Source organism: Acomys minous (genome assembly GCF_964271855.1).
Source record: "Acomys minous genome assembly, chromosome: 7".
In the NCBI taxonomy this organism is placed as follows: Eukaryota; Metazoa; Chordata; class Mammalia; order Rodentia; family Muridae; genus Acomys; species Acomys minous.
This window is the reverse complement of record NC_140488.1, coordinates 66194606-66221550: the sequence shown is the minus strand read 5'-3', so window position 1 is coordinate 66221550 and position 26945 is coordinate 66194606. Positions and strand designations below refer to the sequence as shown.

The 26945-nt window shown below is 35.3% G+C and overlaps 1 protein-coding gene across 5 annotated transcripts in view; it reads right to left on the bottom strand.

The window, feature by feature from the left end:
- Positions 1–26945, bottom strand: part of RPS6KA6 (ribosomal protein S6 kinase A6) — a 130703-nt gene that overhangs the window by 40877 nt on the left and 62881 nt on the right. For 3 of the 5 annotated variants that reach the window (XM_084789586.1, XM_084789585.1, XM_084789587.1), the window contains 4 exons: positions 26331–26585; positions 11878–11940; positions 8458–8517; positions 35–148 (listed from right to left, as the gene is read on the bottom strand). In XM_084789586.1, the coding sequence (XP_084645712.1) occupies positions 35–148; positions 8458–8517; positions 11878–11940; positions 26331–26585 (492 nt within the window). Of the gene's footprint in view, positions 1–34; positions 149–8457; positions 8518–11877; positions 11941–18082; positions 18225–26330; positions 26586–26760; positions 26942–26945 lie in introns of those variants that run through there. The other 2 variants (XM_084789588.1, XM_084789589.1) reach the window with 2 other exon arrangements.

Genomic DNA, 26945 nt, shown 5'->3' with positions numbered 1-26945 from the left:
AAAAAAAAACAAACATAGAAAAAGTTTTTATTACCTTTCCAAAAGATCCCTGACCAAGAACCTTGAGCAGTTCAAACTGTGCAGGATCTGCTTTCTCATATCCTTCTTTAACATGATGTGTAATAAGGATTTCATCAACCTCTTCATCCTGTTAAAAAAAAAGTCCAAATAATACCTGTGCAGTTCCAATATTTTGTGATTAGTTCCACTTCAAAACAATACAAAACAAATCACACCAGAAGGTGTGTAATAAACCCCATCAATCTAGCACGTTGTCTAATAGACTATTGATAGCCCATCTCCTGATGTAACACAGAGATATAATTTCATTTCTTGTGGCTCTTGTTTTGGTTCTTTTGGGGCAGAATCTTGCTATGTTCACCTCGCTAGACTGGAACCTGCTATGTGGATCAGATAGGCCTAAAACTTTTGACAATTCTCTTGCCTCTGCCTTCTGTACACTAAGATTACATTCATGTATCACCAAGCTCAGCTCTTACTACATAATTTAACGTAAATCAAAGCATGTAGAATAAATTTATGCAACAGCTTTACAAATAGGTAACAATAACACAATAGTATTAAGAACTAAGACTTATTTTTTAAATTATTTTTGGATAAGAGTACTGTATTTACATACTTCCCTCTTTTCTCTCCAACTCCTCCTATGTACCCCCTACACAGCTCCCTTTCAAATTCATAGCCTCTGTTTTATTATTATTATTACACATATATACATATAAATATATAAATAAACCTGCTGAGTCCAGCTAGTGTTGCTAATATGCATATGTTTTTAGGAATGACGACCTAGCACTGGATAATCGATTAGGGAACTCATGTGGGAGAGGGAGACTCATTCTTCTCTCTCAGCAATCATTTACTGCCCATAGCACTTCATCTAGGGGTGGGGCCTTGTGAGATTTCTCCCATCCACAATGGTATGTCAAGTAGTGTTATCATTTTTTAGGTCTTGTTTAGGCAACCTTATTGTTGAGATTTCATGGGTGCAGCTTCCTGTCCTATATAGAGAACACATCTTGCATCAGCCACCCTGGTCCCCTGGCTCTTAATGACCTTTTAAACCACTTTTTCAAGATGTTCATTCAATGAGCCTTAGGTGTATGGGTTCTATACCAATTGGGGTTAGACATCCCACAGTCAGTTAAGAACTAAGATGCTTAAGCTCCGCACTTAAGAGACAAGAGACAGAGAAAGTAATGATAAAGCCTTGCAAATTGTGAGACAGCAAACATAAAAATCTTGGAAGTCCTTTTTAAGTAGAATTTTACTATATTCTTGATTGAGTATTTTAATATCCAACTAGCCAGATCAATGCAAAGCAAACTCACAAAAAATAATTTAAGAACTCAAAATGTTCTTAGGTCATGAACAACTATTAATTTGAATATAAATGATATACAAGTTTCCTACCATCTATGTTAGAAAAAAAGGAACCCTCCCAGGCGGTATTTCTGCTCATAATGGAAGACTCCTCTCGTGAGTTATAATTCTAGTCCCTATGGAAAGCACAGTAACTAATCCCTATCACAAAACAGCAAAGCTGAGAGGATAATCTCTGGTTTAACAAATTCACTGTTTATAAAACAAAATTAACACATCCAAAACTTCCTCTGGTTAGTCAATGGAGGCTGTAGTTAAGGTGGACTAGAGAATGGTCCCAATGAGCTGAGCTTCTTGACAGCTAAAATAACACGGACACAGAAGGTCAGACATTCACTCTCAAGAGAAGTATATCAGTAAAGAAATTCTAATTTGAGGTATTTTGGTTCTCTGTATAAATCAATTAGAAATTATTAAGAATTTTGAAAGTATATCAAGGGATAGTTCATGTATCAAAACAAAATCAAAATGGATTCTTTTATGTAGTAAATGAGTTAAAGCATGCTTTAAGAAACAAAAATAATTTAACCGAAGAATAAAAGTGAGTTTCTCAATGTTTTAAAATCAGGAATACTGAAATGTAAACATGCATATTTTATGGCTGATATACATATATTTTTATGGGCAACAATGGGGCCTGAACCTAAGGCACCATGAATAGGAGACAAGCCCTCTATTACTGAGGTACAGCCTCAGCCTTCATGTATGTATTTTAACTCTACCAAAGAATAATATATGAATGTATCTGTTATGTGTATTCAAAAATGATATATTTTATACAGATTTGTGCCATTGTTAATGACTTTTTACTCTGTATTAGGAATGTAGTGCCAAATCATCAAATTCGTAGGAGTTTTCTCCAGAAGGAAGAACATTAAAGGAAGGGTCAGTGGGTTTTCTCTTAGCTCTGCCATGCATAATCTAAGTAGAACTGGTTAAACCAATCTATTTCAGTTTTTGACAGGACAAATGGGTTTCATTAGATAGTTCTCTGAGGCCCCCTCCGTCTGAGATCTAAATTGAACATAGTATATACTACTTGTATGTTTAAGAAGGCACTTCTTATACATGGCATGCTTACAATTAACATTGTAAGCATGTATCATAATAACTTCAATTTGGAGTATGTTTGTTTGATTTATTTTATTTTTAAGGCAGGGTTTCATGTATCATGGGCTGTCCTCAAACTTGCTATATAGCTGAGGCTGTCCTTAAATTCCTGTTTCTCCAGCTTATGATCCTCAAGTTCTAGGATTACAAATATGTCCAGTCTATGCAGTGTTGGGGATATAACCTAGAAACCTGTACATACTAGGCAAGCATTCTACCAACTAAGCTACTTCCTCATCATGACTTTAGGTTCTGTAAGGGTTCAGAGTCAGGACATTAAAATCCCAAACATTCATCTTTTAAAAGTGAAGTGTGTCTTCCCATCATCAGTATTAGTAGCCTAAAAAGCTATACCACTTTTCCCAGCGGACAGGAAGTGTTTAATACTAGAACACTGTATCCTGACAATTTGGTTTTACATTCCCATTATACCACATTCTTGAATGAAGCATTATAAGAAATAGAGAATTATATTTTTATTATGTAAAGGGAACAGGAAAACAGTAGATCCATTTTGGGTCCTTTCAATCCTGATAGGTCAAACTGAGTATTACTGTATATGTGACATTTAAGATGTTTAAGATAAAGATAAAAATAGTATCATATGGCTGTGCCCTAATTGAAAATAATTGATGATAATCTTTAAAAAAAAGTCGATGCAATTTCTCTCTCTCTCTCTCTCTCTCTCTTTCTCTCTCTCTCTCTCTCTCTCTCTCTCTCTCTCTCTCTCTCTCTCCCTCTCTCTCTCTCCCCCCCCCTCACACACACACACACACACACGTATGTATGTATGTATGTATGTATGTGTGATGGCGGGTACAATGTGAAACCATCACAAATTCAGCAGAAAGGCTTCAGAAAAATCAACTTGCCAACAACTTAATGTCAGACTTAATAGAGTCTAAAATTGTGAGAAAATTAAATTTTGCTATTTAGAACACTCGATCTACGGTCTTTTGTTAGTGTATTACTAGAAAACATATATACTACCTATTCCAAGTTGATGTGTGAAAATAAAATTGTTATTTTAAAACAAAAATTTAATAACTTTCAAATTGAGTTTACTGTACTTTTACATTAAATGACAAACCGGTGGCACAAATGACTACAGTGCTAAATGTTTTTCATGTATATTTATAATAAGAAATAAATTAAAAGGATTCAACCACAAGTTCTATATTCTGATTATTTTTGTTTTAAATATAGGAAACCAAGAATGCTGTAGCACAAGAAAAAAGGATTGATAAGCAATGCATGAAAAAATAAGTCAAACTACTGCTTCATTCATTTGACAACTGATTTGTTTATGAGGAAGAAATCAGATGTTAGGATGAAAAAGAGTTGGTGACAATCTAGTAGCAATCTATTATATGTGAAATACAGCAGCGTCACAAGACTATAGGACTAGCCTCCAGAACAAAAGGCTAAACAAAAAAGGGATATTTAAAGCCTAAATATATTGGGTTTATGTAATAATACAACATCCATCTGCTCAAGCATTTGTTTTATTTCAAGGCAGAAAGGCTATTTTAGTAAAAAAAATTTAACTCAATGAAACCATTTTGTTGAACTACATGTGGAGAACATGAAGAAAATACTACAGTGCCACTGAAAGCCATGCCAAACATCAACATCCTTTTAACAAAGGCTAACAATAACAATAACGCAAATAAAAAAAATTCCACTAGCTTGAATTAAGCACAATAAAATAATGAACACATAGGGGAAAAAACATATTGCAAAATTTTATACTGATGACTGGAAACAAAAGCATGGCAGCCAACTAATTCTTACTTAGGTTGATTTAGTCTAATTATATGAGTCTTGGTTCCCTCATATATATAATGGAAATACAACCTCTATCCATTTCAGGACTAAGTTACATACGGATCCTTACAGAAAGGTAACATGTCTATAAAATTAAGTTACTAAACTTATATGTATCATCTTTGTACAATTTATTGTGAAGCATAAACTCCACCTAATAGTAATTGTCTAAGAGTATTGAGTAGTAACTGTTCATCAGAGAGTTTTGCAATTTTTAGTACAAAAGCTTTTTATATTTTTATTTTTTTAAATTTTTTATTAATTTATTCATATTACATCTCAACGGTTATCCCATCCCTTGTATCCTCCCATTCCTCCCTCCCTCCCATTTTCCCCTTACTCCCCTCCCCTATGACTGTGACTGAGGGGGATTACCTCCCCCTGTATATGCTCATAGGTTATCAAGTCTCTTCTTGGTAACCTGCTATCCTTCCTCTGAGTGCCACCAAGCTTTTGATATTTTTAAAGAAGGTAAGATGAATAAAAAGAAAACTGAATGGCAGCACTGCAAGAGTCCAAAATACTGAAGCTGAAGCACAGCAAGGGTTATGTCCATCAAAATAGAAAGGCAATCAAGCCCAGTGGTATACACCTGTAATCCCATCTACACAGTAGGCTAAACCACGATGACCACAAGCAAATCAAAAGAGTCTGAGCTACAGAGTGAGTATAAGGCCAAACTAAATAATTTAGTGAGCTCATTATCTGAAAATAAAAAATAAAAGTAGGACTGGGTCTACAACTCAATGGTAGAACACTACCACCTACCTAACAAGGATGAGGCCCTAGATTCAATGTTTGATGTCACCCACAAGGAACAGAAATAAAAACAGGCAGGTAAAATCTACTACTAATGAAGCATATATTACAGGCTTGAAATACTCTATCTAATTTTTTATGTGAATTTATTTAAGTAAAACATACCTAAGAAAAACTTTCTGAAAGACTTTGCATATTTCAAGCATGGTGCTGCTTGTTTGGTTTTTGGTTTTTGAAGACATGGTTTCTTAGTATAGCCTTGGTTATCCTACACTCACTTTGTAGGCCAGGCTGGCCTCAAACTCCTGCTTCTTCTGCCTCGTCAAGTGCTGGGATTACAGATGTGCATCTCCATGCCTTGCTTCATGCATGGGTTTTAAAATTTGAAATTTAAATTAAAATAAATTTGGAGCTAAAATATGGAAAAATTAATTGAGGGTGTTGACGCATATTTTTAGTTAAATATAACATCTATATTTCTGATTAATAAAAAAAATAGAAACTAAATATGTGGCCTTGCTGAAACAGATCAACAAGATACCTGTTAAATAAATGTTCTCCAAAATCCCTAAGGTATTGTTAGCATTAAGTAAGAAATATTTTATGAAGCTTTAAAAAGTAAACATAAATCAGACTGGAGAGATGACTTTGTAGTGAATTTTGCAGAAAACCTGGGTTTAACTTCTGGCACCTACATGGTGACTAGAAGCCGTCTGTAACTCCAGCTACAGAGGAACTGCAGAGGAACTGATGCTCTCTTCTGACTTCCAAGGGCATGCACATAGTCTACACACATGCATGTAGGTAAAATACTCATGACATAAAGTAAATATCAAATATCATTTAAAAATACAAACATAAATGAATCACCAACTACCAAATAATTTTGACAGCATACATGAAGCTAATTCATGTTAGTCACCTACAAATGGAGAAAAATGCTGTTCTATATTTATTACCTTTGATAATGTTAGAAGTAGAGGACTAGGTGGTAAAATTATGCATCCAATTTCCTTTATATAGAGTCTAAGAAGCATTTTATTAAATTTTCTTGTTTTAACTGAATAAAAGACATCAAGTATATGTGAAAGTCCAAGGTAATAATGAGACAGAGTCAATTAGATCTCTAAATGGCTCTAATACAAAACAGTTTTAGGCCACACAGGCAATACCAGGAATTCCATTTTGTGTGAGCGCATAACTTTGTGAATGTGCGCGTGTGGATGCTGGGGACGAAACACGATGCTTTAGAATGACAGCATATATTTTATCACTGAGTTATATTTTTCCCCTCAGATTCATTTTTTAAAAAATGACCTTTAAGGAATCAATACATTGATCAGCAGCCTCTACAATCCCACACTATTTTAAAATGACAAAAAGTCAACAACAAAAATTAGTTATGATTATTCCACTGAAATATGTGGCCACAGATCTTTATTCTACATTAAAACCATTCTAAATCATGATAAACGTATATGACATCCTTATTATCTATGTAGTTTTATTGATACAAACTGAGTATTTTATCAAACACTAAAGAACAGAGTTTTAAGTTTGACCAACAAAGTAAATCAAATCTTTATACTCTACAATCTCTGAGATTGAGTATGCAAGTCGTATATGTATTTAGCACTGTATATATCAAATGTCTTCCTATTTAAAAGTGTATTTTCACACTGAAATTAGAAAGGCTGGGCAATGTTGGCACACACCTTTGATCCCAACATTCGGGAGGCAGAGGCCAGTGGATCTTTTGCGTTTTGAGGCCAGCCTGGTCTTCAGGGTAAGTTCCAGGACAGTCAGGGCCACATAGAGAAACCCTGTTTTTAAAAACCAAAAGCCAAGCCAAAACAACAACAAAAAGGCAAATCTCTGACACCCTATACGTTTATGTCCTTAACATTAGGTTAACTACACATATACATGCACCTATGTACATATAAACATATACTTTTTTTCTGTCCTGTAGTATGGAGCATGGTGTTTCCTTTCTGATTAGTGCTAAATTATGAGCCATTCTTTCCCATTGTCTTGTGTAAATAGTTAAATCCTTATCGTTGCTATGAAAATAGCAGGAGAAATATCACTATACACTTAAAGGTTCACATTATCTCTAAATTTTGAGGTGTTTTTAATAGAAGTTTTAATTTTATCACCCCCAAAATTAAAATGTTACTGATATTATCTTTCATCCTGTGAACCACAACTGGAAGAGATGTTTCAAAGTCACTGTCTACTGAATTAGTAATGAAGAACATTTCAAAGAACAGTCTCAAACTACATTTAAATACCTATGGTGGTTTCTATATGAGATTAGTGTACTGATGGAGATGTTTCATAAAGGATTTCCTGACTTTATCTACAACAATACAGTCACCTAATAGGAGATAGACTCTAATATTTGCTGGTCCTACCCACCTGCTGAAAGCCATCAACTCCCAACACAACTATATTATATAAAAAAAAATAACAAAATAATGTATTTGAAGTTCCTTCTAAATGAAAAATGAGGCTATGAAAACATGTATAAAGCTGGTAACTATGAAACACAATTAATAGAAATGCCTACATTAGTCTGACCTTCCACAAAAATCTTAACAATACTTTTAGGAAAACCTAGATCTTATAAATTAAGTCTTTTACATAGGCCTTAAATATAATAACCTAATGGTTAAACAATCTATAAAATTAGTCATAAACTTCTGAGACACCTTAAATCTAGTCCTTTCTGATAGCTAGAATATAGATTTTAAAAACTTCAAACAATCATTTAGGTCAATTATGTCAAAAGTATATCTCCTTCTTATTAATCTTTTAGTTTAATCCAGAAAATACTGTATTTAGATACCCATATTTCTTATATAACAACTAAAAGTATCATTTGTTATACTTAAAATTGGATGATTCCTATAGTCTGTATATTTTCAACAAAGCTGTTTTTTGAAAAACCACATACAGGCCAAGCCTTACGATTTATGGTCTGTAGTTCTAGTGCTTTAGAGGCTTAAGCATAAGTGTTACATGTTTAAGGTGAGCCTGGACTATAGAGAGACTCTGTCTCATAAATTTACAAAAACAAAATCATGGACTAAGAATGGAGCTCTGTAATAGAGTATTTAAAACTTCAGATATGACGTGTAGTGCCACATGCCTGTAATTCCAGAAATCAGAAGCTGGAGGTTAGGGCATCAGAACTTGACAGAATCCTTAGCTACATTAAGTTTGAAGCCAGCTGGGACCACATTAAACCATATGAAAACATTGACACTTTTGACCAACTTACTTAAATACATTTCTATAATTGATAAAAGCTTTTCTCCTTTCCAGTTATTCTAAATTAACTTGAGTACTTACCAGGCAAGCATCTGGTTCTCCCTCTTCCATTGGCTCATCAACCATTTTAAGATCATTGACCTGAAAAGCATTGCTCAAAATGTAAGTTCAATATTAATAAAATAAGAACAATAACTAACAAAAATACAACCCTAGCATTTCCCTTCACAATCTAACACATTACTGAAAAACAAAAGGCAAAAGATACAAAGAAAGCATTTAGAAAAAGAAAATTTTTAATATACTTCACACATTGTTCTTAAAGCCTTCGTTTTCAGAGCTTTATGTTTCATTACATATTTATTAAGGTTGTGACATGACTGATGGCCTTACACATACAAATAAATCTCATAGACATCCACCTCAGATATATTCAAAGAACATTAGAATAGAAGCAATTTTAAATGAATGTACAATAGGAAATTTCATATGGTTCAATTTAAAATTCATAAGATAGCATACTGAACAAAGCTTAAACTACAGGAGATTTAAACAGCTATGGAAATGTTTTTACATGCAAAGCTTAGTGGATAATTACATGTATGCAAGTGCCCATTTTAAAAAAGTAAACAGAGGACTTTGATCTAAGAGTCTATGAACTAAGAGCCATGGGACAAATCAGGTTAGCTGCTTGTTCCCGAATAAATGTTACTGAAATACAGTCACACTCGTTTGTTACCATGTTATCTATGATGTCTTTCAGACTGCAACATCAATGTTAAGTAGTTGTGACAGAGACTCTATGACCACAAAGTGTTAAATATTTTTTGCCTGGCCTTTTAAAGAGGGAGTCCGTCATTCACTGATCTGAGGAGTTCGCAAATTAAATAAGTCTAAGTGAAAAGGAATTTAACCAATGCCCATTATAAATAACAGATCACATTAAAAGAAAAACTAGATAGACAGACAGACAAAAGGATGGATTACATAAAGCTACTAGTGACACTAAAAAAAAGGATAAGCTCAATAAACCTATCTTTCCCCTCATTATCAACTTAAAAAAATCTTATTTAGAATACTAAAGAAACCATCTTGGGACTCTTCGAAGTAAACAATAACAACGGGAGAGATACCAACATTTGAAAATCAACTCAGATGAGCTCTCAGAGTTTATTTTCCACCTGTATCTCCTGACTTTAACCTATGGGAAGACCTAATGGGGAGAATAAATCATGGAATCCCTCCACTGTAGGCTTAAACAAAACTTCCCAAGAAGGATACACTTCTGAGGTAGTTAGCATAAGGAGAGCATTACCTTTCTAAAATTATCCACACGTTTCCTTTTTGAATAACCAACCATGCTAAGGCATGCACCAATTAAGAGAAAAAATTCTATCTCATTAGAGGAAGTAGGAACTTCAATTCCTATGCTGAGAAAAGTGTAGGGTAATCCCATTTTATTTATCATCCTCTTCAATAAGAGTAACTTCAACAGTGCAAAGCTATGTGAACAAGGCTTTGTAAGAAAATCCTATTTCTGGGTGATAAACCATGGTAAAGCCCCTGGAAAGTGAATTGTTTGTAAGAAATTACATAGAGGTCAGGATAAGAAAATATCTGAATTCTGTGTATGAATTAATGCAAGTACTGGCTTCAAACAACAACCTGTATATGTAGAGACTATACCACCAAAATATAATTAACATCTTTGAAAAGTCAACTACAATATTAACCATAGTCAAAACTCTGACTAACCATGAGTGAGAAATTAGATTCCAGCAACCACTGGAAGAAAAAGTACAGTTATCAAAGACTTGTGTTAGTAACCATATATGCTTAAAACACAGCAACCTTATTAATAACTGTCATAAAGTAGAAACAATCTCTGTGCCCTTCAACCAATCCTGGATAAACACTAAAAGAATACATATTAACAAGAACTATTGATACTTCTGAGAGCTCAGGTGACTCTTACACACATGTTGCCAATTCCTAAGTGTTAATTAATGGATGGATGGTTGAAAAAAGACAAACTGAAGGAAAACAATTAAAAAATAACCAATATAAAATTAATTCAGAAGCCAGCCTAAATCAGTTCTTCACCCAGGGTTCCCACTTTATGTATATGACACCACTGCCTTATATCTTACCACAACATGTTAGGCACTATGGTATTTAAAAAACAAGTTATAGATTTGTCATTAACAATCAGCTTTCAACAAACAATCCCAATCCAGAAAGACATTCTGGTAGCTATTTTTATAATAAAGTAATTCTTGATTTCTCTCTATATAAAAAGGATTATCTATATGAAAAGAAAAATGTGACATTCCTTCGTTACCTAGCTACTGGTTACATCCTAGTCATACCATCTTATGACTAATATATCATGAAGCTGTTAGTCTGGAGGAACTAGAAATAAAATACACTGGGATGAGTCAAAAAGCATCACTGCATCCTGGAAATTATCCTAGTCACCAGCAGAACACCTAATTTTTCCTACTTCATCAACCTTCAAAGAGCAGGTTTTCAATATAAGAATATCGATTCTAAGAAATACCACTGAAATCACTGGGGAGTACTAAAACCCAAATCATTTTCACTCATGCGAAAAAATATTTTCAAAATTACCTAGGAAAATAAAACTTTATTAAAATATAATCTCTAATTTGAGACAATAATCAGGTACATTTCACACCCAGGAAGTGTGAAATGGAAGCCTAGCATGTTACCTATAATCCAAGCACTTGTGAGACTAAGAGGACACAGTTAAAGGCCATTCTGGGTTACGTTAACAAGATACTGTCTCAAAACAACAAGACATTTAATAAATGGTCAAAGGCTCAAGTGAACCAAGCTCTTATCAGTCTAATAAAGACTACTTTTAAGTTATTTTAATTTTCTCAGAAAAGAATTTAAGCATTTTCTAATAATCTAGAAACACCAAAAAAAAAAAAAAAGATATACAAGTAAGAAAGATGTTAATGAGAATGTAAGAAATAATGGGTAGTGTAAATTAATATTTTCATTAATCAAATATACATAAGTCATCGGTTTACACACAAATATGATGGTATTATTAACTTGCTAGTAGTCTCCAGGATCCTTCAAAATACACCTAGTAAGCAAAATGACTGTATGCATATAGTACCCAATACTAAAAATACATTTAAACTTTTCTATATAGAAAAATTTTATTCTCAAGTAACCGTCAAGCCTACATGCTGGGTACTGACTTCTGGAAAAAGTTAATAAATATTAAATAATGATTATAATAATAATTGCCATTCCTCATCCTTCTCTTCCTCCTCTACCTACTTCTCCTCCTTCTTCACTTATAACAATTAGAAAAAATTAGATCTAAATTTTGAGGTCCATTCATAATACTTAGAATAATGTTCTATGTATGTATATTGAGTCAAACTCTTGACCAAACTGAGAAACTTCCAAGTCATTCAGTACAGCAGACAAACTTGAAGATAACCCCCCCATGATCCTCACCTCTGTGTCTTCACGCTCTTGTTCGGCATCTGTTGTCTTCACGGCATACATAGCCTGTGGTGGCTGGATTCCAAAGAAAAAGAATAATGGGAAAGTTGATGGGATTTCATTTATATGATTACATTATGAGGGAAAAAAAGCTCCACAATTCTAGAGACTCTCCTTATTATCTTGACTGAGTAAGTGGTCACGTTGAAACCCACATGACAAGGGACTGTAACCATGCCATAGCAGCTACTATGCAACTTCCAGGACTTGAGGGAAGCCTCCAGCCAGAACTCAGCAAAATGACCAGGCTTTCCAACTTATAGTGGCATAGAAAAGAACTGTGCCAAAACCTTTGGAGAGTTTAAAAGTAGACCTTCCCCAGTGAAGCCTCCAGATAAGAATGCAGAAGAGCCGAAACCTTGATTACAGGTTTGTGTGACTAAGCAGAAGACCTAGTTGAGTCATGCCCAGATTCCCAACCCATACAAACTGTGAGATAATAAATATTATCTTTGTTTAATCTGTAAATTCTCAATACACTACTATATAGCAACAGATATGTATTACAATCAATATTATTGGTAAAAAGTGTCTAGGATTAAATGATCTTCTCTAAAAGACTTTCTAGGGAACTTATTTTATAATACTTTAGAAATATCTTTATAAAACTATATCTTGGTTCTCATATTATAAATAAAAAATTATAAATTACATCTTACTACGTAACCTAGGAAAAAAGTTAGAGCTAAAATTTAAAAATATCTGCCTCATAGTTTATGCTTAGAAGCTATGTAACTGCCCTTTAATGATGCATTCTGAAAATAAAGGTTACTAACTTAAAAGGCACAATATAGAAAACAACATTTCATATTCCTTTCATAGTCAGAGATGCTTGAGAAGCTGAGGCAGGAGGATTGCTATGGGTTTGAGGACAGCTTGTGCTACACAAAGTTCCAGGCCGCACTGGTCTACAAAGAGAGATCACATCATCATATTGCTATTTCTAATAAATTAAGTTATTCATCAAAAGATGAATTATAACTATAAAAATACAAGTTTAAATTATAGCAGACCTCAGATCATATCCTAGAATTTGGTTTTTAAAAACAATTCCACCATACTTACAAATGTGAATAAACTGGAACCTTTGTATAGTGCAGATAACTATACAGTATAGCTGTCATAAAAATATGACCATTCCTCAAAAAAATTAAAGTAGAATTAGCGTATTATTTGTAATTGTACTTCTGAGTGTGAGACCAAAAAAAGTGAAAGCAGTTTCAAAGAAATCTGTGTGTCCTACATGCTCAAAGCAGAAATATTCACAATGGGAAGATGGAAGCAACTAAGCATGGATTAGTATTTATATGAATAACAGTGGACTGTATGTACATAATGGAATATTATTCAGCCTTAAAAAGGAAACAGTTCTAACATATACTTCAAAATGGATTAACCACTGAGATTATTTTAAGTGAAATAAAAGAGTCACAGAAAGGCAAACATTTTATAATTCTACTTATATGAAGTGCCAAAACAGGCCAAATTCATATACACAGAAAATAAAATAGCAGCAGAGCCAGGTAGCTCTCTATAAGTTCAAAGCTCTACATAGAAAGTCCCAGGCCAGGGAGGGATACATAGTGAGACACTGTCTTTGAAGGGCACTTATTTCAAAATTTTATAATTTTTAAAATTTGTTTCTTTCATTTCTTAACTCTAATTTTTGTTAGGAAAATTAGTATAAATATTAGGAACCGCACAATAAAGCCTTTCATCTAAACTATGGTCCATCTGTCAAATTTTCCCCATTTTCATACACCCTACAAGATAAGACTTCTTAATTTTCCATTCACAACAGCTTTTCCTAAAGGTGTAGAATATGTGGCATATGGTGTATGTGGCCTATAGTGATCTGAGCCTTGAAGAAAAAGTTTATCAATCTCCAGTCAATATGATTTATTAATTATAAGCATAAACTCAAGGATATACAAGAACCATAAGGAAGTCTCCCAATGAATGAACAGACTAAAATTAGCTATTCTCTGTGAGTATACCTTGCACAGTATACATAGGTACTGTTTACCCAGTATACATTCATAATTTCCTAAAAATCAATATGAATTGCCTCTCTCTCTCTCTCTCTCTCTCTCTCTCTCTCTCTCTCTCTGAGTGTGTGTGTCTGTGTCTGTGTGTGTGGTGGGAGGTGATGGTGACCCAGGGCCTTGTAATAAAGCATGACTGTCCTGGTACTCACTATGTATCCCAGATTGGTCTCAAACTCACAGACGCCTTCCTCACTCTGTCTCTCAGATATCAGTATTCCATGTGTATTATCACACACCATTTCCAGTAAATGCACTTTTCAACTTTGTTTTAGATAGTATCTCACTATGTAACTTGGCCAATCAAGAATTTTCTATGTACTCCAGGTTGGTGTTGAATTCATAATCCTCCAGCGCCTGTTTCCCAAGAGCTGGAATCATAGGTGTGTACTCAATTCAACCTATATTTTTTATTTAAACAGACTTTTCTCTAGTGTTTCTTAACTATTTGCAATTTTTCTAATAAATATTGGCCAAGAGACAAGAAATGTGGTGCACACTTGTAATCCCAGCACTTGGGGAAAAAGGCCAACAAAATGGACTCTTAAGTTTCAATACATTTTAAATGCTAGTTAGAGAACCAGATCATCAATTGCAGAAACAAATACACATCCTTGAAAGTAGGAAAAAGAGTGCTTTAGATTTTTGAAGTTGATAAGAGACTAATGGGTTAAAAATATTTAATTCAATTTTTGGAACTAGCAAATTCAGCCAAATCACTTTCAATATTTTAGTTGTAGCATCATAAATTTCAAAAGGATTTAACACCAAAAAATGTCAAGCACACTGCTTTCAAATAGTGTAAAGCCTAAAAATATAAACGCTAAAAAGATGATTATACTTAAGTATTTATCATATGTCTTATCAAGCTGAAACATTCATCTAATTTGAATACATTGCGAAAACACTACAGCAATTCTCACTTCACTACCTTCAGAGATGCTTTATAAGGCAAAAATAGCTATTGTTGTCTTAACAATTTTCCTGAACCATAGATCCTATTAGATAAGAGAAAATGGCTGAAATAAAGTCATCTGTTTGATGTGTAGCCAAGGTCATGTCTATGGAGGAGTGCTTACATATCTCTCAAGACCTTGGGTTCAATACCTTCTAAATAAATAAACAAATAAATAAATGTGACAAAGTGTCACACAGCATTCTTGAGGCAAGGATAATGAGCTCTCTCTGGCAACAGAGTTACCACCCCCCCCCCTTAAAAAGTCGCTGTTCATATTGTTAGCCCAATTTTAAACAACTTCATTTTAAGGAGTCTACAAGTAAAAAAATCAGCATAAAATTTAAAAGCTACTGCTATTCATACAACAGCTATTTATATCTTCTGCCATAACTTCAGCATATACTTTTCCAATTAGAGATGGTATATATAAGATCAAACATGACTAAATTAAGAGCTAGCATTAGTTCTAGAATAGCTTGCTAGCTTAGAAAACTAACCTCTAGAACTCTTATTGTTCTAACATTCCATAAAATAAGTCTAATGTACCTATGAGAGCTGTGATAATCAATCTCCATTGTTAACCTGACTAGACTTAGAATCATGTGGGAGATCAGTGAGACATACCTGTAGGTGTATCTGTGAGGATGTTTCCAGGCAGGATTAACTGAGAAGTGGGTGGCACCACAGGCTAGGGCCCAGGTGAATTAAAGGGGGAAAGGAGGAAGCCAGATTTATGGCATTTATCATCCTCTGCTTTCTTGCACATGTGACTTGAGCTTATGTTTCTCTCCTACCATAAAGGACCAACCCTCTGAAACCTTAAGCAAAATCTTTCTCTTTCTACTCCTTACATTATTTTGTCATTTTTTTTGTCACAGTGACAAAAAGTAACTAATATAAGATGCAAATTCACAAGTAATTCAATTAAACATTTAAAAGCAATTCATTAGTAAAAATTTTTTTTCTTTCCTATATGGCAGAAAAAAAAATCTCAGAATACTGAAAAACAAATAAGATGGGCATGTTTCTAAACCCTCTCAGGAATAATGGAAATAATGTAAGGTAATAAGGCACAAACTGAATTGAGAGATGCACACTGAAACTGCATTTTCTGCTTTTAGGGCTCTGCTTCCTTGACAGCTTATTTAAGTAGGAAAAAGATCAACTACTACTACTTTTTAAAGCAAAAGTGTAAAATGTATCACTTAGTCTATGAGAAACTAAAACCATTAACACCTCAAAAGTATTTTTAAAGCTTTCTGTAGGTCTAAATTTGTTGGTATTTGTAACATAATATACTGTCTATTTAGACAGTTCCTTGGGATTATAAATGAATGAACACACACACACACACACACACACACACACACACACACACACACACACAGGTCTTCAGTTATAAAGGCAGGCAAAACTCTGGAAAACTACACAATGAAGCCTACCAAACAACTAGCATACCTTATGCATTATAAACAGGTACTATTCATTTGATAAATGAGTGAAAATCAAATAATATTTGGAATTAAAACCAATCTAAAAATCATTATACATTATTTATATGAGTAAAATACTACTAAACAGTACTAGATTGCTTCTATACACTAAGCATATCCTTATAATACACATCCAAATGCATTTGAGGACCTTCTAGGTTTTTAAATTTCATTTAATGACAGAAAAAACAAACAAACAAACAAAAAAAAAAAACAACTGATTTGCTTTCGATTCCAGCAGGAATTTGTTTACTGTGCTTAGCTGACTTCAGAGCTAATGACTTGAATATGTTTGAATGGGGTAAATGTATTCCAAAAGCCAAGGCATATGTCATCTTGCCAGTCTTAGAAGAGCTACGGCATACACATTTGGAAAATTTACTTGCAAAGAAACATACTGTACTATATGTGGCATAAATGAGTACTCCTTTACATAAAATCTTTCTACATACGTGGTATTCTTTGCAGAAATTCTCTCAATGTAATAACCTCTTAGAGATATAATGTACATACAATTACATTATAATGCCTTGAGAATATGAAATGAGTATAACTGTCTACTGAGTTAAAGGTTAAAGAACTTGGTCGATGTTAAATACATTTTTATTTTGTTCAAAATAAACTTTACTGTCTTATCAAACATATATTATGCTCAACTGCTCTATTTCCATCTCAAAATAACCATAAATATGCTAATAGTTATCTTACAAAAAAATATCAAATTAACTAACATCTAAGGACACACAGCAAACTAGTTCCAAGATTTTAAAAAATCCCGTCCCCAAATCACAGTTTGTAAACATACTATACTATGTTTTGTTCACTTCATGAAAATAATGGAGAAAAATAAAATGAGTTTTTGCAGGGAGAAATGTACTACAACTACAACTATTAGCTTAAGATGAAATATTGCCCCAAATATGTTTTCATTAGTAAAATTGGGTGTTAAAATATTAACTGGAGGAAATCATGACTCAATAATCTATACAAAGTAGAATCTGAGTTAACACAGAAAACAGATGTATAAAAGCAACAGCATAAAGAAGAAGAGGCTTTACTATAACTAAACTGGGAAGAAAAGGTTTCAAAATCCAAGTTATACAGAAAATCAAATATTAAAGAAAAACTAATTTATAAATAAAAGTTATAATCACTTCATAGTTACACAAGATGCTTCAAAATCATCATGTACAAAAGTCATCAGTTAATTTTTTAATTTGAAAATCTACTAATCTTCAATAACCTAAACTGCAAACGGGAAACATTTAAAAGTAATCATTTTTACTGAATAGTCACAATTAGAAAAGATACTCTGAGTAGTTATATGCATTATACTTTATCATTAATCCTAATTGTACATGTAGAGCACCTATGTTACGCAACTTACTGTTGTGGTTAATTTATCAGTATGGCCTAATAATGTTTATTATTAGGCCTATAATTATTATTATGACAGTATTTTCTAACCCACTAGCAATCACAATCAAGACACAGACACCTATTATAGTTTAAAATAGCCTTAGACAACCTGGGGCTGGGCAGATATTAATCCCCTAAACTACTTCCCATAGTGGGGCACATATGGGATATCTGCCCCAATCCCATGCCATCTACTTCTAATAATTTCTATCAATCTATCTCCCATCCATAATCTCATGTACTTGCTAATGTTCTTCATCTGGGTCAAGTCTCCATCCACGCCAGCCATGTGCTTCTCCACCTTCTTCCTCTCCTCTCCTCTCCTCTTCTCTCCTCTCCTCTCCTCTCCTCTTCTCTCCTCTGGTCTCTGTCTCCCAAGATTCTCTCTGTCTTCCCAAGACCTGGAACCTTAGCCATGCCTATCCCATTTGCCCTGCCTAGGAGTGTTGGTCTTTTATTGGTCAAACAGGTTAGGCTTTTAGGCAAGGTACAGGTGGGGCAAAGACAGCAAGCAGTAATTAGCATCAAAATACATCAGACCAACCTCCAACAATTTACCAAAGGTCACAAGTAAATAAGTGAAGGAGATGGAGTCCACACTCAGGTATTCTAGCTACAGAACACTTAATGTAATATTATTATATGTTTCTGAGCTTCTAGAGAATCTCAAGGGTTAAATAATACATTTTTTTCTTTGAAGATGACATATGTGACCAAATTCTTTCTGAACAGTGTATTCAGTGGAGAACAGGTAGTCTTTTAATGGCATAAAAGCACCATATATCAGTATGAGAAAAAAAAAACGAGAACTCTAATCTACAGTACCTATCACTTATAAAAATCAAAAGTGGATTGAAACTCCAATAATGGCATACACTTCAAATAACATCAATGAAAGAAAAAGAGATATTTTGTGACCTTAGATTCAGGCAAATTTTCCTTATACAAAAGAACAAATTCATAAACTAGAGTTCATTAAAACTAAAAACCTCTACTGTCAATTAAGAGATAAAAGTACAGGCCACAGAATGAAAGGGGAAAAAATTTAAGTCAATACTTGATAAAGGACCTGTTTCCAGAACTCTCAAAACTCTTAGGAAATCAAACATGTCAATTTAAAAATAGCAAAAATTTTTAAAAAGACACTTCACTAGAGAAAAAAATTTGCATAACAAGTCACTGTTTCAAAAATAAAATCCCCAACAGTACTTATAAAAAAGTAAATGCAAGATCAATAAAAACAATATGATACCACTATACACCTATCAGAATGAAGAAATCTTAACTGGCAATATCAAGTACTAATAAAAATTCAAAGAAGCCAGAACTTTCACAAGGCAACTTCATTCATAAGTATTTGTCCAAGGAAAATGAAGTTCTATTCAAATCAGTATCTCCTCCAAATTAATACTGTTTAAATATCTGATCTACTAAATGATCTGGTCTTTTCTGAAAATCCATCATATATGCCTCCTCTGAAAGGCTCTAAGCATTTATTCTTGCACAGTCTTGATTGGCCACACTCTCACAGCAATGGGCTAACCTGCTCTTCATGTTTTCCCTGCCATGAGGGACTGAAATCCTGACAGTGTGAGTGAAAACAAGTGATTCCTCTACTTGTTTAGCTAGCCAGCCCCAATGAGATATTTGTTGATCAAACAGGGCCACCATTCCCTCACTTAATTAATATTGATGTGTTTGGGATCTGAAATGCCCCTCAAATCCATAAGCAAAAGACTTAGTTGCCAGGTAATAGTGTTATTTGAAGGTGGTGGAAGCTTTAGGAGGTGAGACCTAATAGGGGGGAGTGGGTGGCTGAATGTGCACCTGAAAGTAAGTGTTGTCTTTCTCTGTTTCCCATTCCCTTTTCTTTTCCTCCTCCCTCCCTCTTTGCTAGACAGAAAGAAGACTTGATCTACCATCGCCTCCCCACTACGATGTTTTACCTGGATCAGACCCACAAGAATGAGACCAAATGATTATGAACTGAACTGTGAAGCAAAAATATCTTTCCTCCTTTTGACTTATTTTTTTCACATATTTTAAGTGACAGAAGAATGACTAATATAACTTTCTAATTAAGTGGCGACACCATATCTAAATAAGATAGAACAGTGCCACTTTGCTTGTAGTGTGATGGAAAAGGAAAGCACTGAAAGCTAAACAGCATGGGTTGGAGAGATGGCTCAGCGGTTACGGGTACACACTGACTGATCCTCCAGAGGTCCTGAGTTCAATTTGCAGCAACCACGTGGTGGCTCACAGCCATCTATAATGTGATCTGATGCCCTCTTCTGACATGTAGGTGTACATACAGGCAGAGCACTGTATACATAATAATAAATAAATAAATCTTAAAAAAAAAAAGAGCCGGGCATGGTGCCTTTAATCCCAGCACTAGGGAGGCAGAGGCAGGGGGCTGTGAGTTCAAGGCCAGCATGGTTTACAAAGGGAGTCCAGGACAGCCAAGGCTACACAGAGAAACCCTGTCCCCAAAAACAAAAAATTAAAATAAAAATAAATGGAAATTTAAAAAAAGAGAGCTCTTAAAACAACAACAACAAAAACTAAAAAGCACTAGCATATAAAATAGCTCAAACATCCCCTTTGATCTCAGTCACAGCTTAAAAACAACAGAACAAAAACACTCGGGGGGCAAATCATAACTCACAGAAAATTGATTTTTCTAATTGCTATCTTAGGAATTAACTTTTTATCTTATTGGCTAATGAGAACTGCAGGATATTTTTATTTTTACTTTTTTTTGGGTCTAGAGTCATTTTCTTTACAATGTCTGGATATAGTAATCATTTAGAAAATGATGAGCAGGTCCTTTCCAAAACAGTTAATCAACATATCAAAAAGTACAGCAATGGCATGAGCAACTTTTTTAAAAAAACCTGTGTGCTAACCTAATAATCAACCAGAATTGAGAACAAAAATCTGAAGGTCAAGTTTATAATTCAATTATATTAAAATGCATAGTACCCAAAGTTTGCTTAACTGTGTCTTATTTCACCCTCTCTTTCCATCCTCCCTCTACTGTTTCCATATATGTGCTACTTTCTATTTCAATAGCTAGTAAGAGTTTATTAATTGTATTTCCTACAAACCATCTCAAATACTCTGTGAAATAAAACACTGGCAGCAAACTTGATTTCTGTCTCACACACAAGAAGGTTGGGGTGTGGGGGGAGAACAGACTTCAAATGTGCAGGTTAAAACACAGCAGTAAAGTGTATGAAAATTCACAACACAAATTTCCAGGATCAGCAAAACCTGGATTAAGTAGCTTATCTCTTAGATCTCGTCTTTGTGAAACACTTTTCCCATCTAAGGAAAAATTTTAAGAATGTACACAAGAGCAGGCGTGGTGGCACGGGCCTTTAGTCCTAGCACTCTGGAGGCAGAGGCAGGCAGATGGATCTCTGTGTGTTCCACGCCAGCCTGGCCTACAAAGTGAGGCCGAGAAAGCGAGAACTCCACAGAGAAACCTTGTATCAGAAAAAAGTACGCATGAAATAACTATCAACAGGAGCAGTACATAACATTAGAAATACCGTAAGTGAGGATATGTCAAATCCTGACAAGTACTGAACTCCATGCACTTACTAAGTCTTTTAGAACTGCCACTAGATGCAATGATAGCACCAACCAAGAAAAGAAAACAACCACAAGAAGAAAAAAAGTATCTTGATTTCCTTCTCATGATTAGAAATGAGAGAGATTATGAGTGGGGTAGTTTTAAATAATGTGGTCCAAGAAAGGAGCTGCACTACTGGTAGGCCCTATTGTGGAACATTAAGGTAATGATTACTTCTCTTGATGAATTAATCAAGGTAGGGAAATGTAGAGGCCCTGCCCTAGAATGAACTGACCTGAATATTTCCACACCAGACTGGCTTAAAGATAAACTTGGAAGAACCAGGAAGGAACCTACATGGGAAAGGGGGTGTAATCAATATAAACCTGGCAAAAGCATATAAGAAGTTCAGATCTTCTTGACTTTTTCCCTGATTCTAGGAAAGCATTCTGCATATATGACTATTCACTACCTTAAATGAATATTGATAAAATAAGAATAAAGATAAATTTTAAAGCATTAATAATTTTAGCTAATAAGTACATCAGTACTAAATATTTTAAACCATAACAAAGAAGGCCAAATAAGAATAATCTGCTATTGTTCGAGAGAGGAATGAAGTTGACTCTGCTTTTCTATCTTCTTCTATCTGTAGTAATCTACTGACTAGCATAGATTTATATGAGCAGGCACACATTAACTACCTGTTAAACCTACTATATCAAGATCCAAGTGCCAGCTGCTCGGTCTTATCCTCTTTTTCCCCAACATCTAATCAGTTACTAGGCTTTACCTATTCTTCCTCTGCAAGAAGAATTACTTTGACAATTATCTTAATATCCTGTAAATTCTCCAAAAAAAAAAATCTCATTCTCTTTCTGAGTCCAACAGCCTCCTGATAGTCACCATATTTAGTACTTCCCCTATTCCACTGATCATATTTCAAAGCACAAATGTGATGTCACTTAATGTCCTAAAAATTAGTTCACATTTACAAAATAATTATAAACTTGCTTTAAAAGACCCATATAATCTGGACTCATGCAATTTCATAAAATATTTCCACTCCTACAACACAGACTTATATCCCAATGATCCTACATCTCTCCTTTCCAAAGTGAGTATAGTTTTACTTACACTGTCTCCAACCATTTAAATTGTTTCATTCACTACTATGAAATATTATCACTCAATAATACCCTGATCAAATCCAACCTCTGTTTCAAGGCCTTATCAGATCTATTGCTAAACCATACTGCCATCGCCACATCCCTTCTTTAATAATCTTATGCCATTTACAATAACAATTTCTCAAATTCCTGTCTTGATCACCTCAATTACATCAATGAGGGAAGAATATGATTCAGAATGTATCCTCAGGCATTTCACATTATTGTACTCCATACTCACTATAGGAATTCCAAACAGAATAACAAAAAACTAACAAAACAGAATGTAATTGAAATGCCTCATTAGCCATCTGACAGAATAAAATTTGTATCTTTTCATCCCTCTAATTATTCGTAAATATGACCTCCTATTTGCTTCTATATCATCCTGTGTGTGGTTAAAAAGATACAGAATGAGAACCTCAATACATTTGGATACAGATTTAGGGAGGTCTTAAAACCTCTTTATAGAAAGCCTTGGGGCTATGGTTATAACTATCTAAATCCCAAGTGTGTGTGTGTGTGTGTGTGTGTGTGTGTGTGTGTATGTGTGTGTGTGTGTATTTCAAAATTCAATGATAAAATAATAGGAACTGTTATTTATACATACTATACAAAAGTCAACTTGCTAAGAATATTAAACCTAATACTGAATTTCTTACCTAACCTCTTTTGAAAATATTTTTCTTCCCATTCATAGACAAAGAAGTTGAGGTCTAAAATACTAACGTAACATGCATTATCACATATCTATTGGGGACACTGGAATATAAATTCATCTGCTTTCAATGCTCATATTCTTTCTTTTATTACTACTAGTATCAGGAAATTGATTAAAATCGCAAGATTTCTCAATCTACCCTGGTTAAATTTTTAATTGCTATAGCTTAAGCTAAAATGCTTTCATCAGTGAATTACTCTCCAAACTAACTTCCTTCAACAAAAACATATTGATAATATAAAATACCACATTTCTAGTATAATATTTATTATGTGATATACAATTTTAAAATACTATAATTAATTCTTCCAGAAAGAATCAAATATTCCCTCACAGAAAAAGAAAACTACTATACAAACTGTAATGTTCATGGAACTAATTCAGGAAGAATTCGTGGTATTTACACTGGCCCTTGCCCAGTAGCAACCAATACTATCTCAATAATACCTCTTTCCAGATCCTGACAGAATCCAGGCAAGAGCTAAATTTGCAGCTGCCTGAGGGGTGATGGCCTTTGAAGTTACTCCCAGCAGACTTAATTGAGAGTCCCTGCAAGGGCTCTCATAACCAGACCTTCTTTCTTATCTTATGTCCCTATTTCCAAGAATTTCCCCCAGGAGCCATTGGAGCCCATAGTCCCCTTTTACACGCCCATTTTCCACTATTCATTAGAACCAAACTAGTTTTTGAGTGAAACCTTGACAAATTTTCCCGTAAGAAAAATTTTCAAACAGCAATTAGGCTTATCATCTGTATGGCTTGCTACTGTCCATTGACACAAAACTGTTGCTTCCCATGATTTCCTCATGAGAAAACATGTTTAAATTCTCAAACAACCAATTTATATACTGATGAAAGATAACTTTAAAGTTGTCAACTGTTCATATAAGCAAGAAAGGTAAAATATAGTGAAAAACACTCCAAAATACATGAGTGTCTGTAATTTAATAATTCATATTTAATCTTACCAGTATGCAACACATAGAAATTATTTCACAAATATGAGCCTAAATTTTCTTTAAGGATTCCAAAACATTTTTATATACTCACATTATATAATATAATGATAATACCTTTGTTCTAAAAACTATTACAGTTGAGGTTGTAAGTTCAAACTTAAAAGATAGAATTTCTAAAGTCAGTATCAAAGGTTGTGATGAAAATAAACAAATTCTATAAAGTAAATTTTTTCTTATGAAGAGAATATTATAAGAAAGAAAAACAAAATGGGTCTACCAACATGGAGCACTAAAATTTCACCTAGAATATTTTTAATAAAGTTACTTGCAGGATTAAATCTAAACAATCTTACTGGTTTTAAACAAAGAAAGCAGAAATCCTATCTTTATCACATTACCTTCACCTTTTGTTTTACTTTATAGGTTTTAACAATTTCCACTGGAGCATTTCTCCAAATTGCAGAGGTAGAGAGACCTATTGTTAAATCTCTACAATACCTAAAACATCCTGAAAAAAAAATCATGTGTGCTAATTACAGTTTAGAAATACTACATTCAAGATCAATCAAGACTAAAAGTAAAATAGCAGATATTTGTAAGATTCCTACGTCCCATATAAATTAAGTACTTGTGATTCATGAATAAAACAAAAATCACTCCTTAGATAGTATGGCTAGACATTTTATACATACAGTTAGAATGTCCACATTTTAAGAAAAATTAACATTTTCATTCATCTCACTTTTAACAACTTCTTAAGAAATATAAAATATTAAAACACTTTGAATCACCAAGTTTAAGAATATAATATTTCATATCTGTATAAAGGGTTCCACTTCACAGTACTTCTCATTTTATTTCCACAAAATCTCTTGTCGTAAGTTACTTTAACATGTAATCTAACCAGTTTAAATTAAACTGATGTAAAGGGGAAAATGACAAGTAACCATACAATAATCCAAGGTATATATTTGTTAAAGATGGAACAGTATTTGAGGACAAAGGCTCACCCTTGAGATTTTGAGGATTCCGAGTCTTACCTCAAAACATTCTGTTGTGAATCAAACTGGTATTCAACTATTTTAGGAGGTGTATGGTGGCCTCTACTGGAATACTATGCTTATGATTAAGTGGCTAGGAAATGATCCAACTTTCTATCACAATAGCTAGGTTTTTGAGTTTAAATGTTGCCTGATTTTTGTAACAAAACAATATAATACCTGTGCACATATAAGTTCTCACACAGTCCAAGTGCAAAGCACAAGCCAGTACAGTTTCAGAAGTAAGAACGGCGGGAAAGGGGGAGAACGGAAGTATTTTGGTTCAACTTGGCTTAGCTTTACTAAAATCGGTCTTATAAGGTCTGGGAATCGCTTTGCCTCTGGTACCCACCAATGGGTCAGGTATTTAGACTGGAAAAGGGTGAAGGGTCTAAGTAAAAACTGCAGTAAGAGTAAGGGGAGCTGAAAACAGGCAGCCGCCGTTCACCTGCACATAGATTAAAGGTTGCCAGTTCTTCTCCACTTCGGGTAGGAAGAAAAAAAGAAAGAAAACAGGTTGCAAAGAAATGAGAACGCTGCTACCAAGGAACACTTGTCCCCTGGGGTGAAAGTCCCCAGAGTTAGTCACCTTGGTGTGTTTTTGTTTCCCGGAGTTAATAAAAAGCACGGGAGTTCAAGAGCAAGCTCTGGTCCTCAGCGCCAATTCTCTGAGAGCAGAGGTGGCGTGGTGCATGGGGAAAGCACAGTCAGGCAAGGCAACCCGCATGTCCCCCAGTCCCGCTTCTGGTTGCGAGTGAAGAAACTTAGAACAAACTCCAGCGTGGCCGCACCTCCGGAGCTCCAGAGGCCAAGCCGCAGCTGAGAGGCTCTGGCTCTGCATGCTGCAGCTCGTTGTTCTGTCCCCTTTCCCGCCCTCATTCTGCCAGAGCCAGGTCTGGGCCCCCAGGAAGGGGATGGGGGGGGGGGGGGCTTGCAGGCACCATGCTCTCCCTCCCGGCCAGGATCTCCCGGGACCCAGGGCTGCAGACTTCCAGCCGGTCCCGCCCACCACACTAACCTCGCTACCGCTGGCACCACCGCTGCCGAACACCTCCATTTCTTGGTCCCAGGGATCCTCCTGAGGAGCGAATGGTAGCATCGCCTCTTCAGAAGCACTCGAATGGACGCTGCCTGCCTCCGGCACCACCATGCATTCCGGTCCTAGACTTGTCTCGGCGGCGTCCTCTTCGGAAGACCAAGAGTAGCGTGCGGGGACTGCTGACCTCGCCAACCGCGGGTATCTCAGAAGCGTGGGAAGAGGGGTACCCGGGCGCTGTGGGTGTGCAAATAGAAGAGATAACTGTGCTGCCTCCCCTCCAGCAAGCCGCACGGCTCTCGCCGCCCGCCCCGCCAAGCTCCACGGGGCCGCCCCCCGTGCCGCCCGCGCCGCTCCCCCCGCCCCCTCCCGGCTCCCAGCGCCGCCAATATGGCGGCAGCCGCCGCGTTACCTGTGCGGCGCCTGGAACCCCCCACGGCGGTGGCGGCGGCGCGGCGGCGTCACCCGCACGTCAATGGAGGTTCCCCAGCCCCAAGTGGAGAGGAGTTAGGGAGGAGGGGCGGGGTGGTTGCGGGGAGCGCGTGCTGGGGGGCGGGAAGAAGGGGAGGGGGCGTGCTGGGCGGGGGAGGCGGGCGA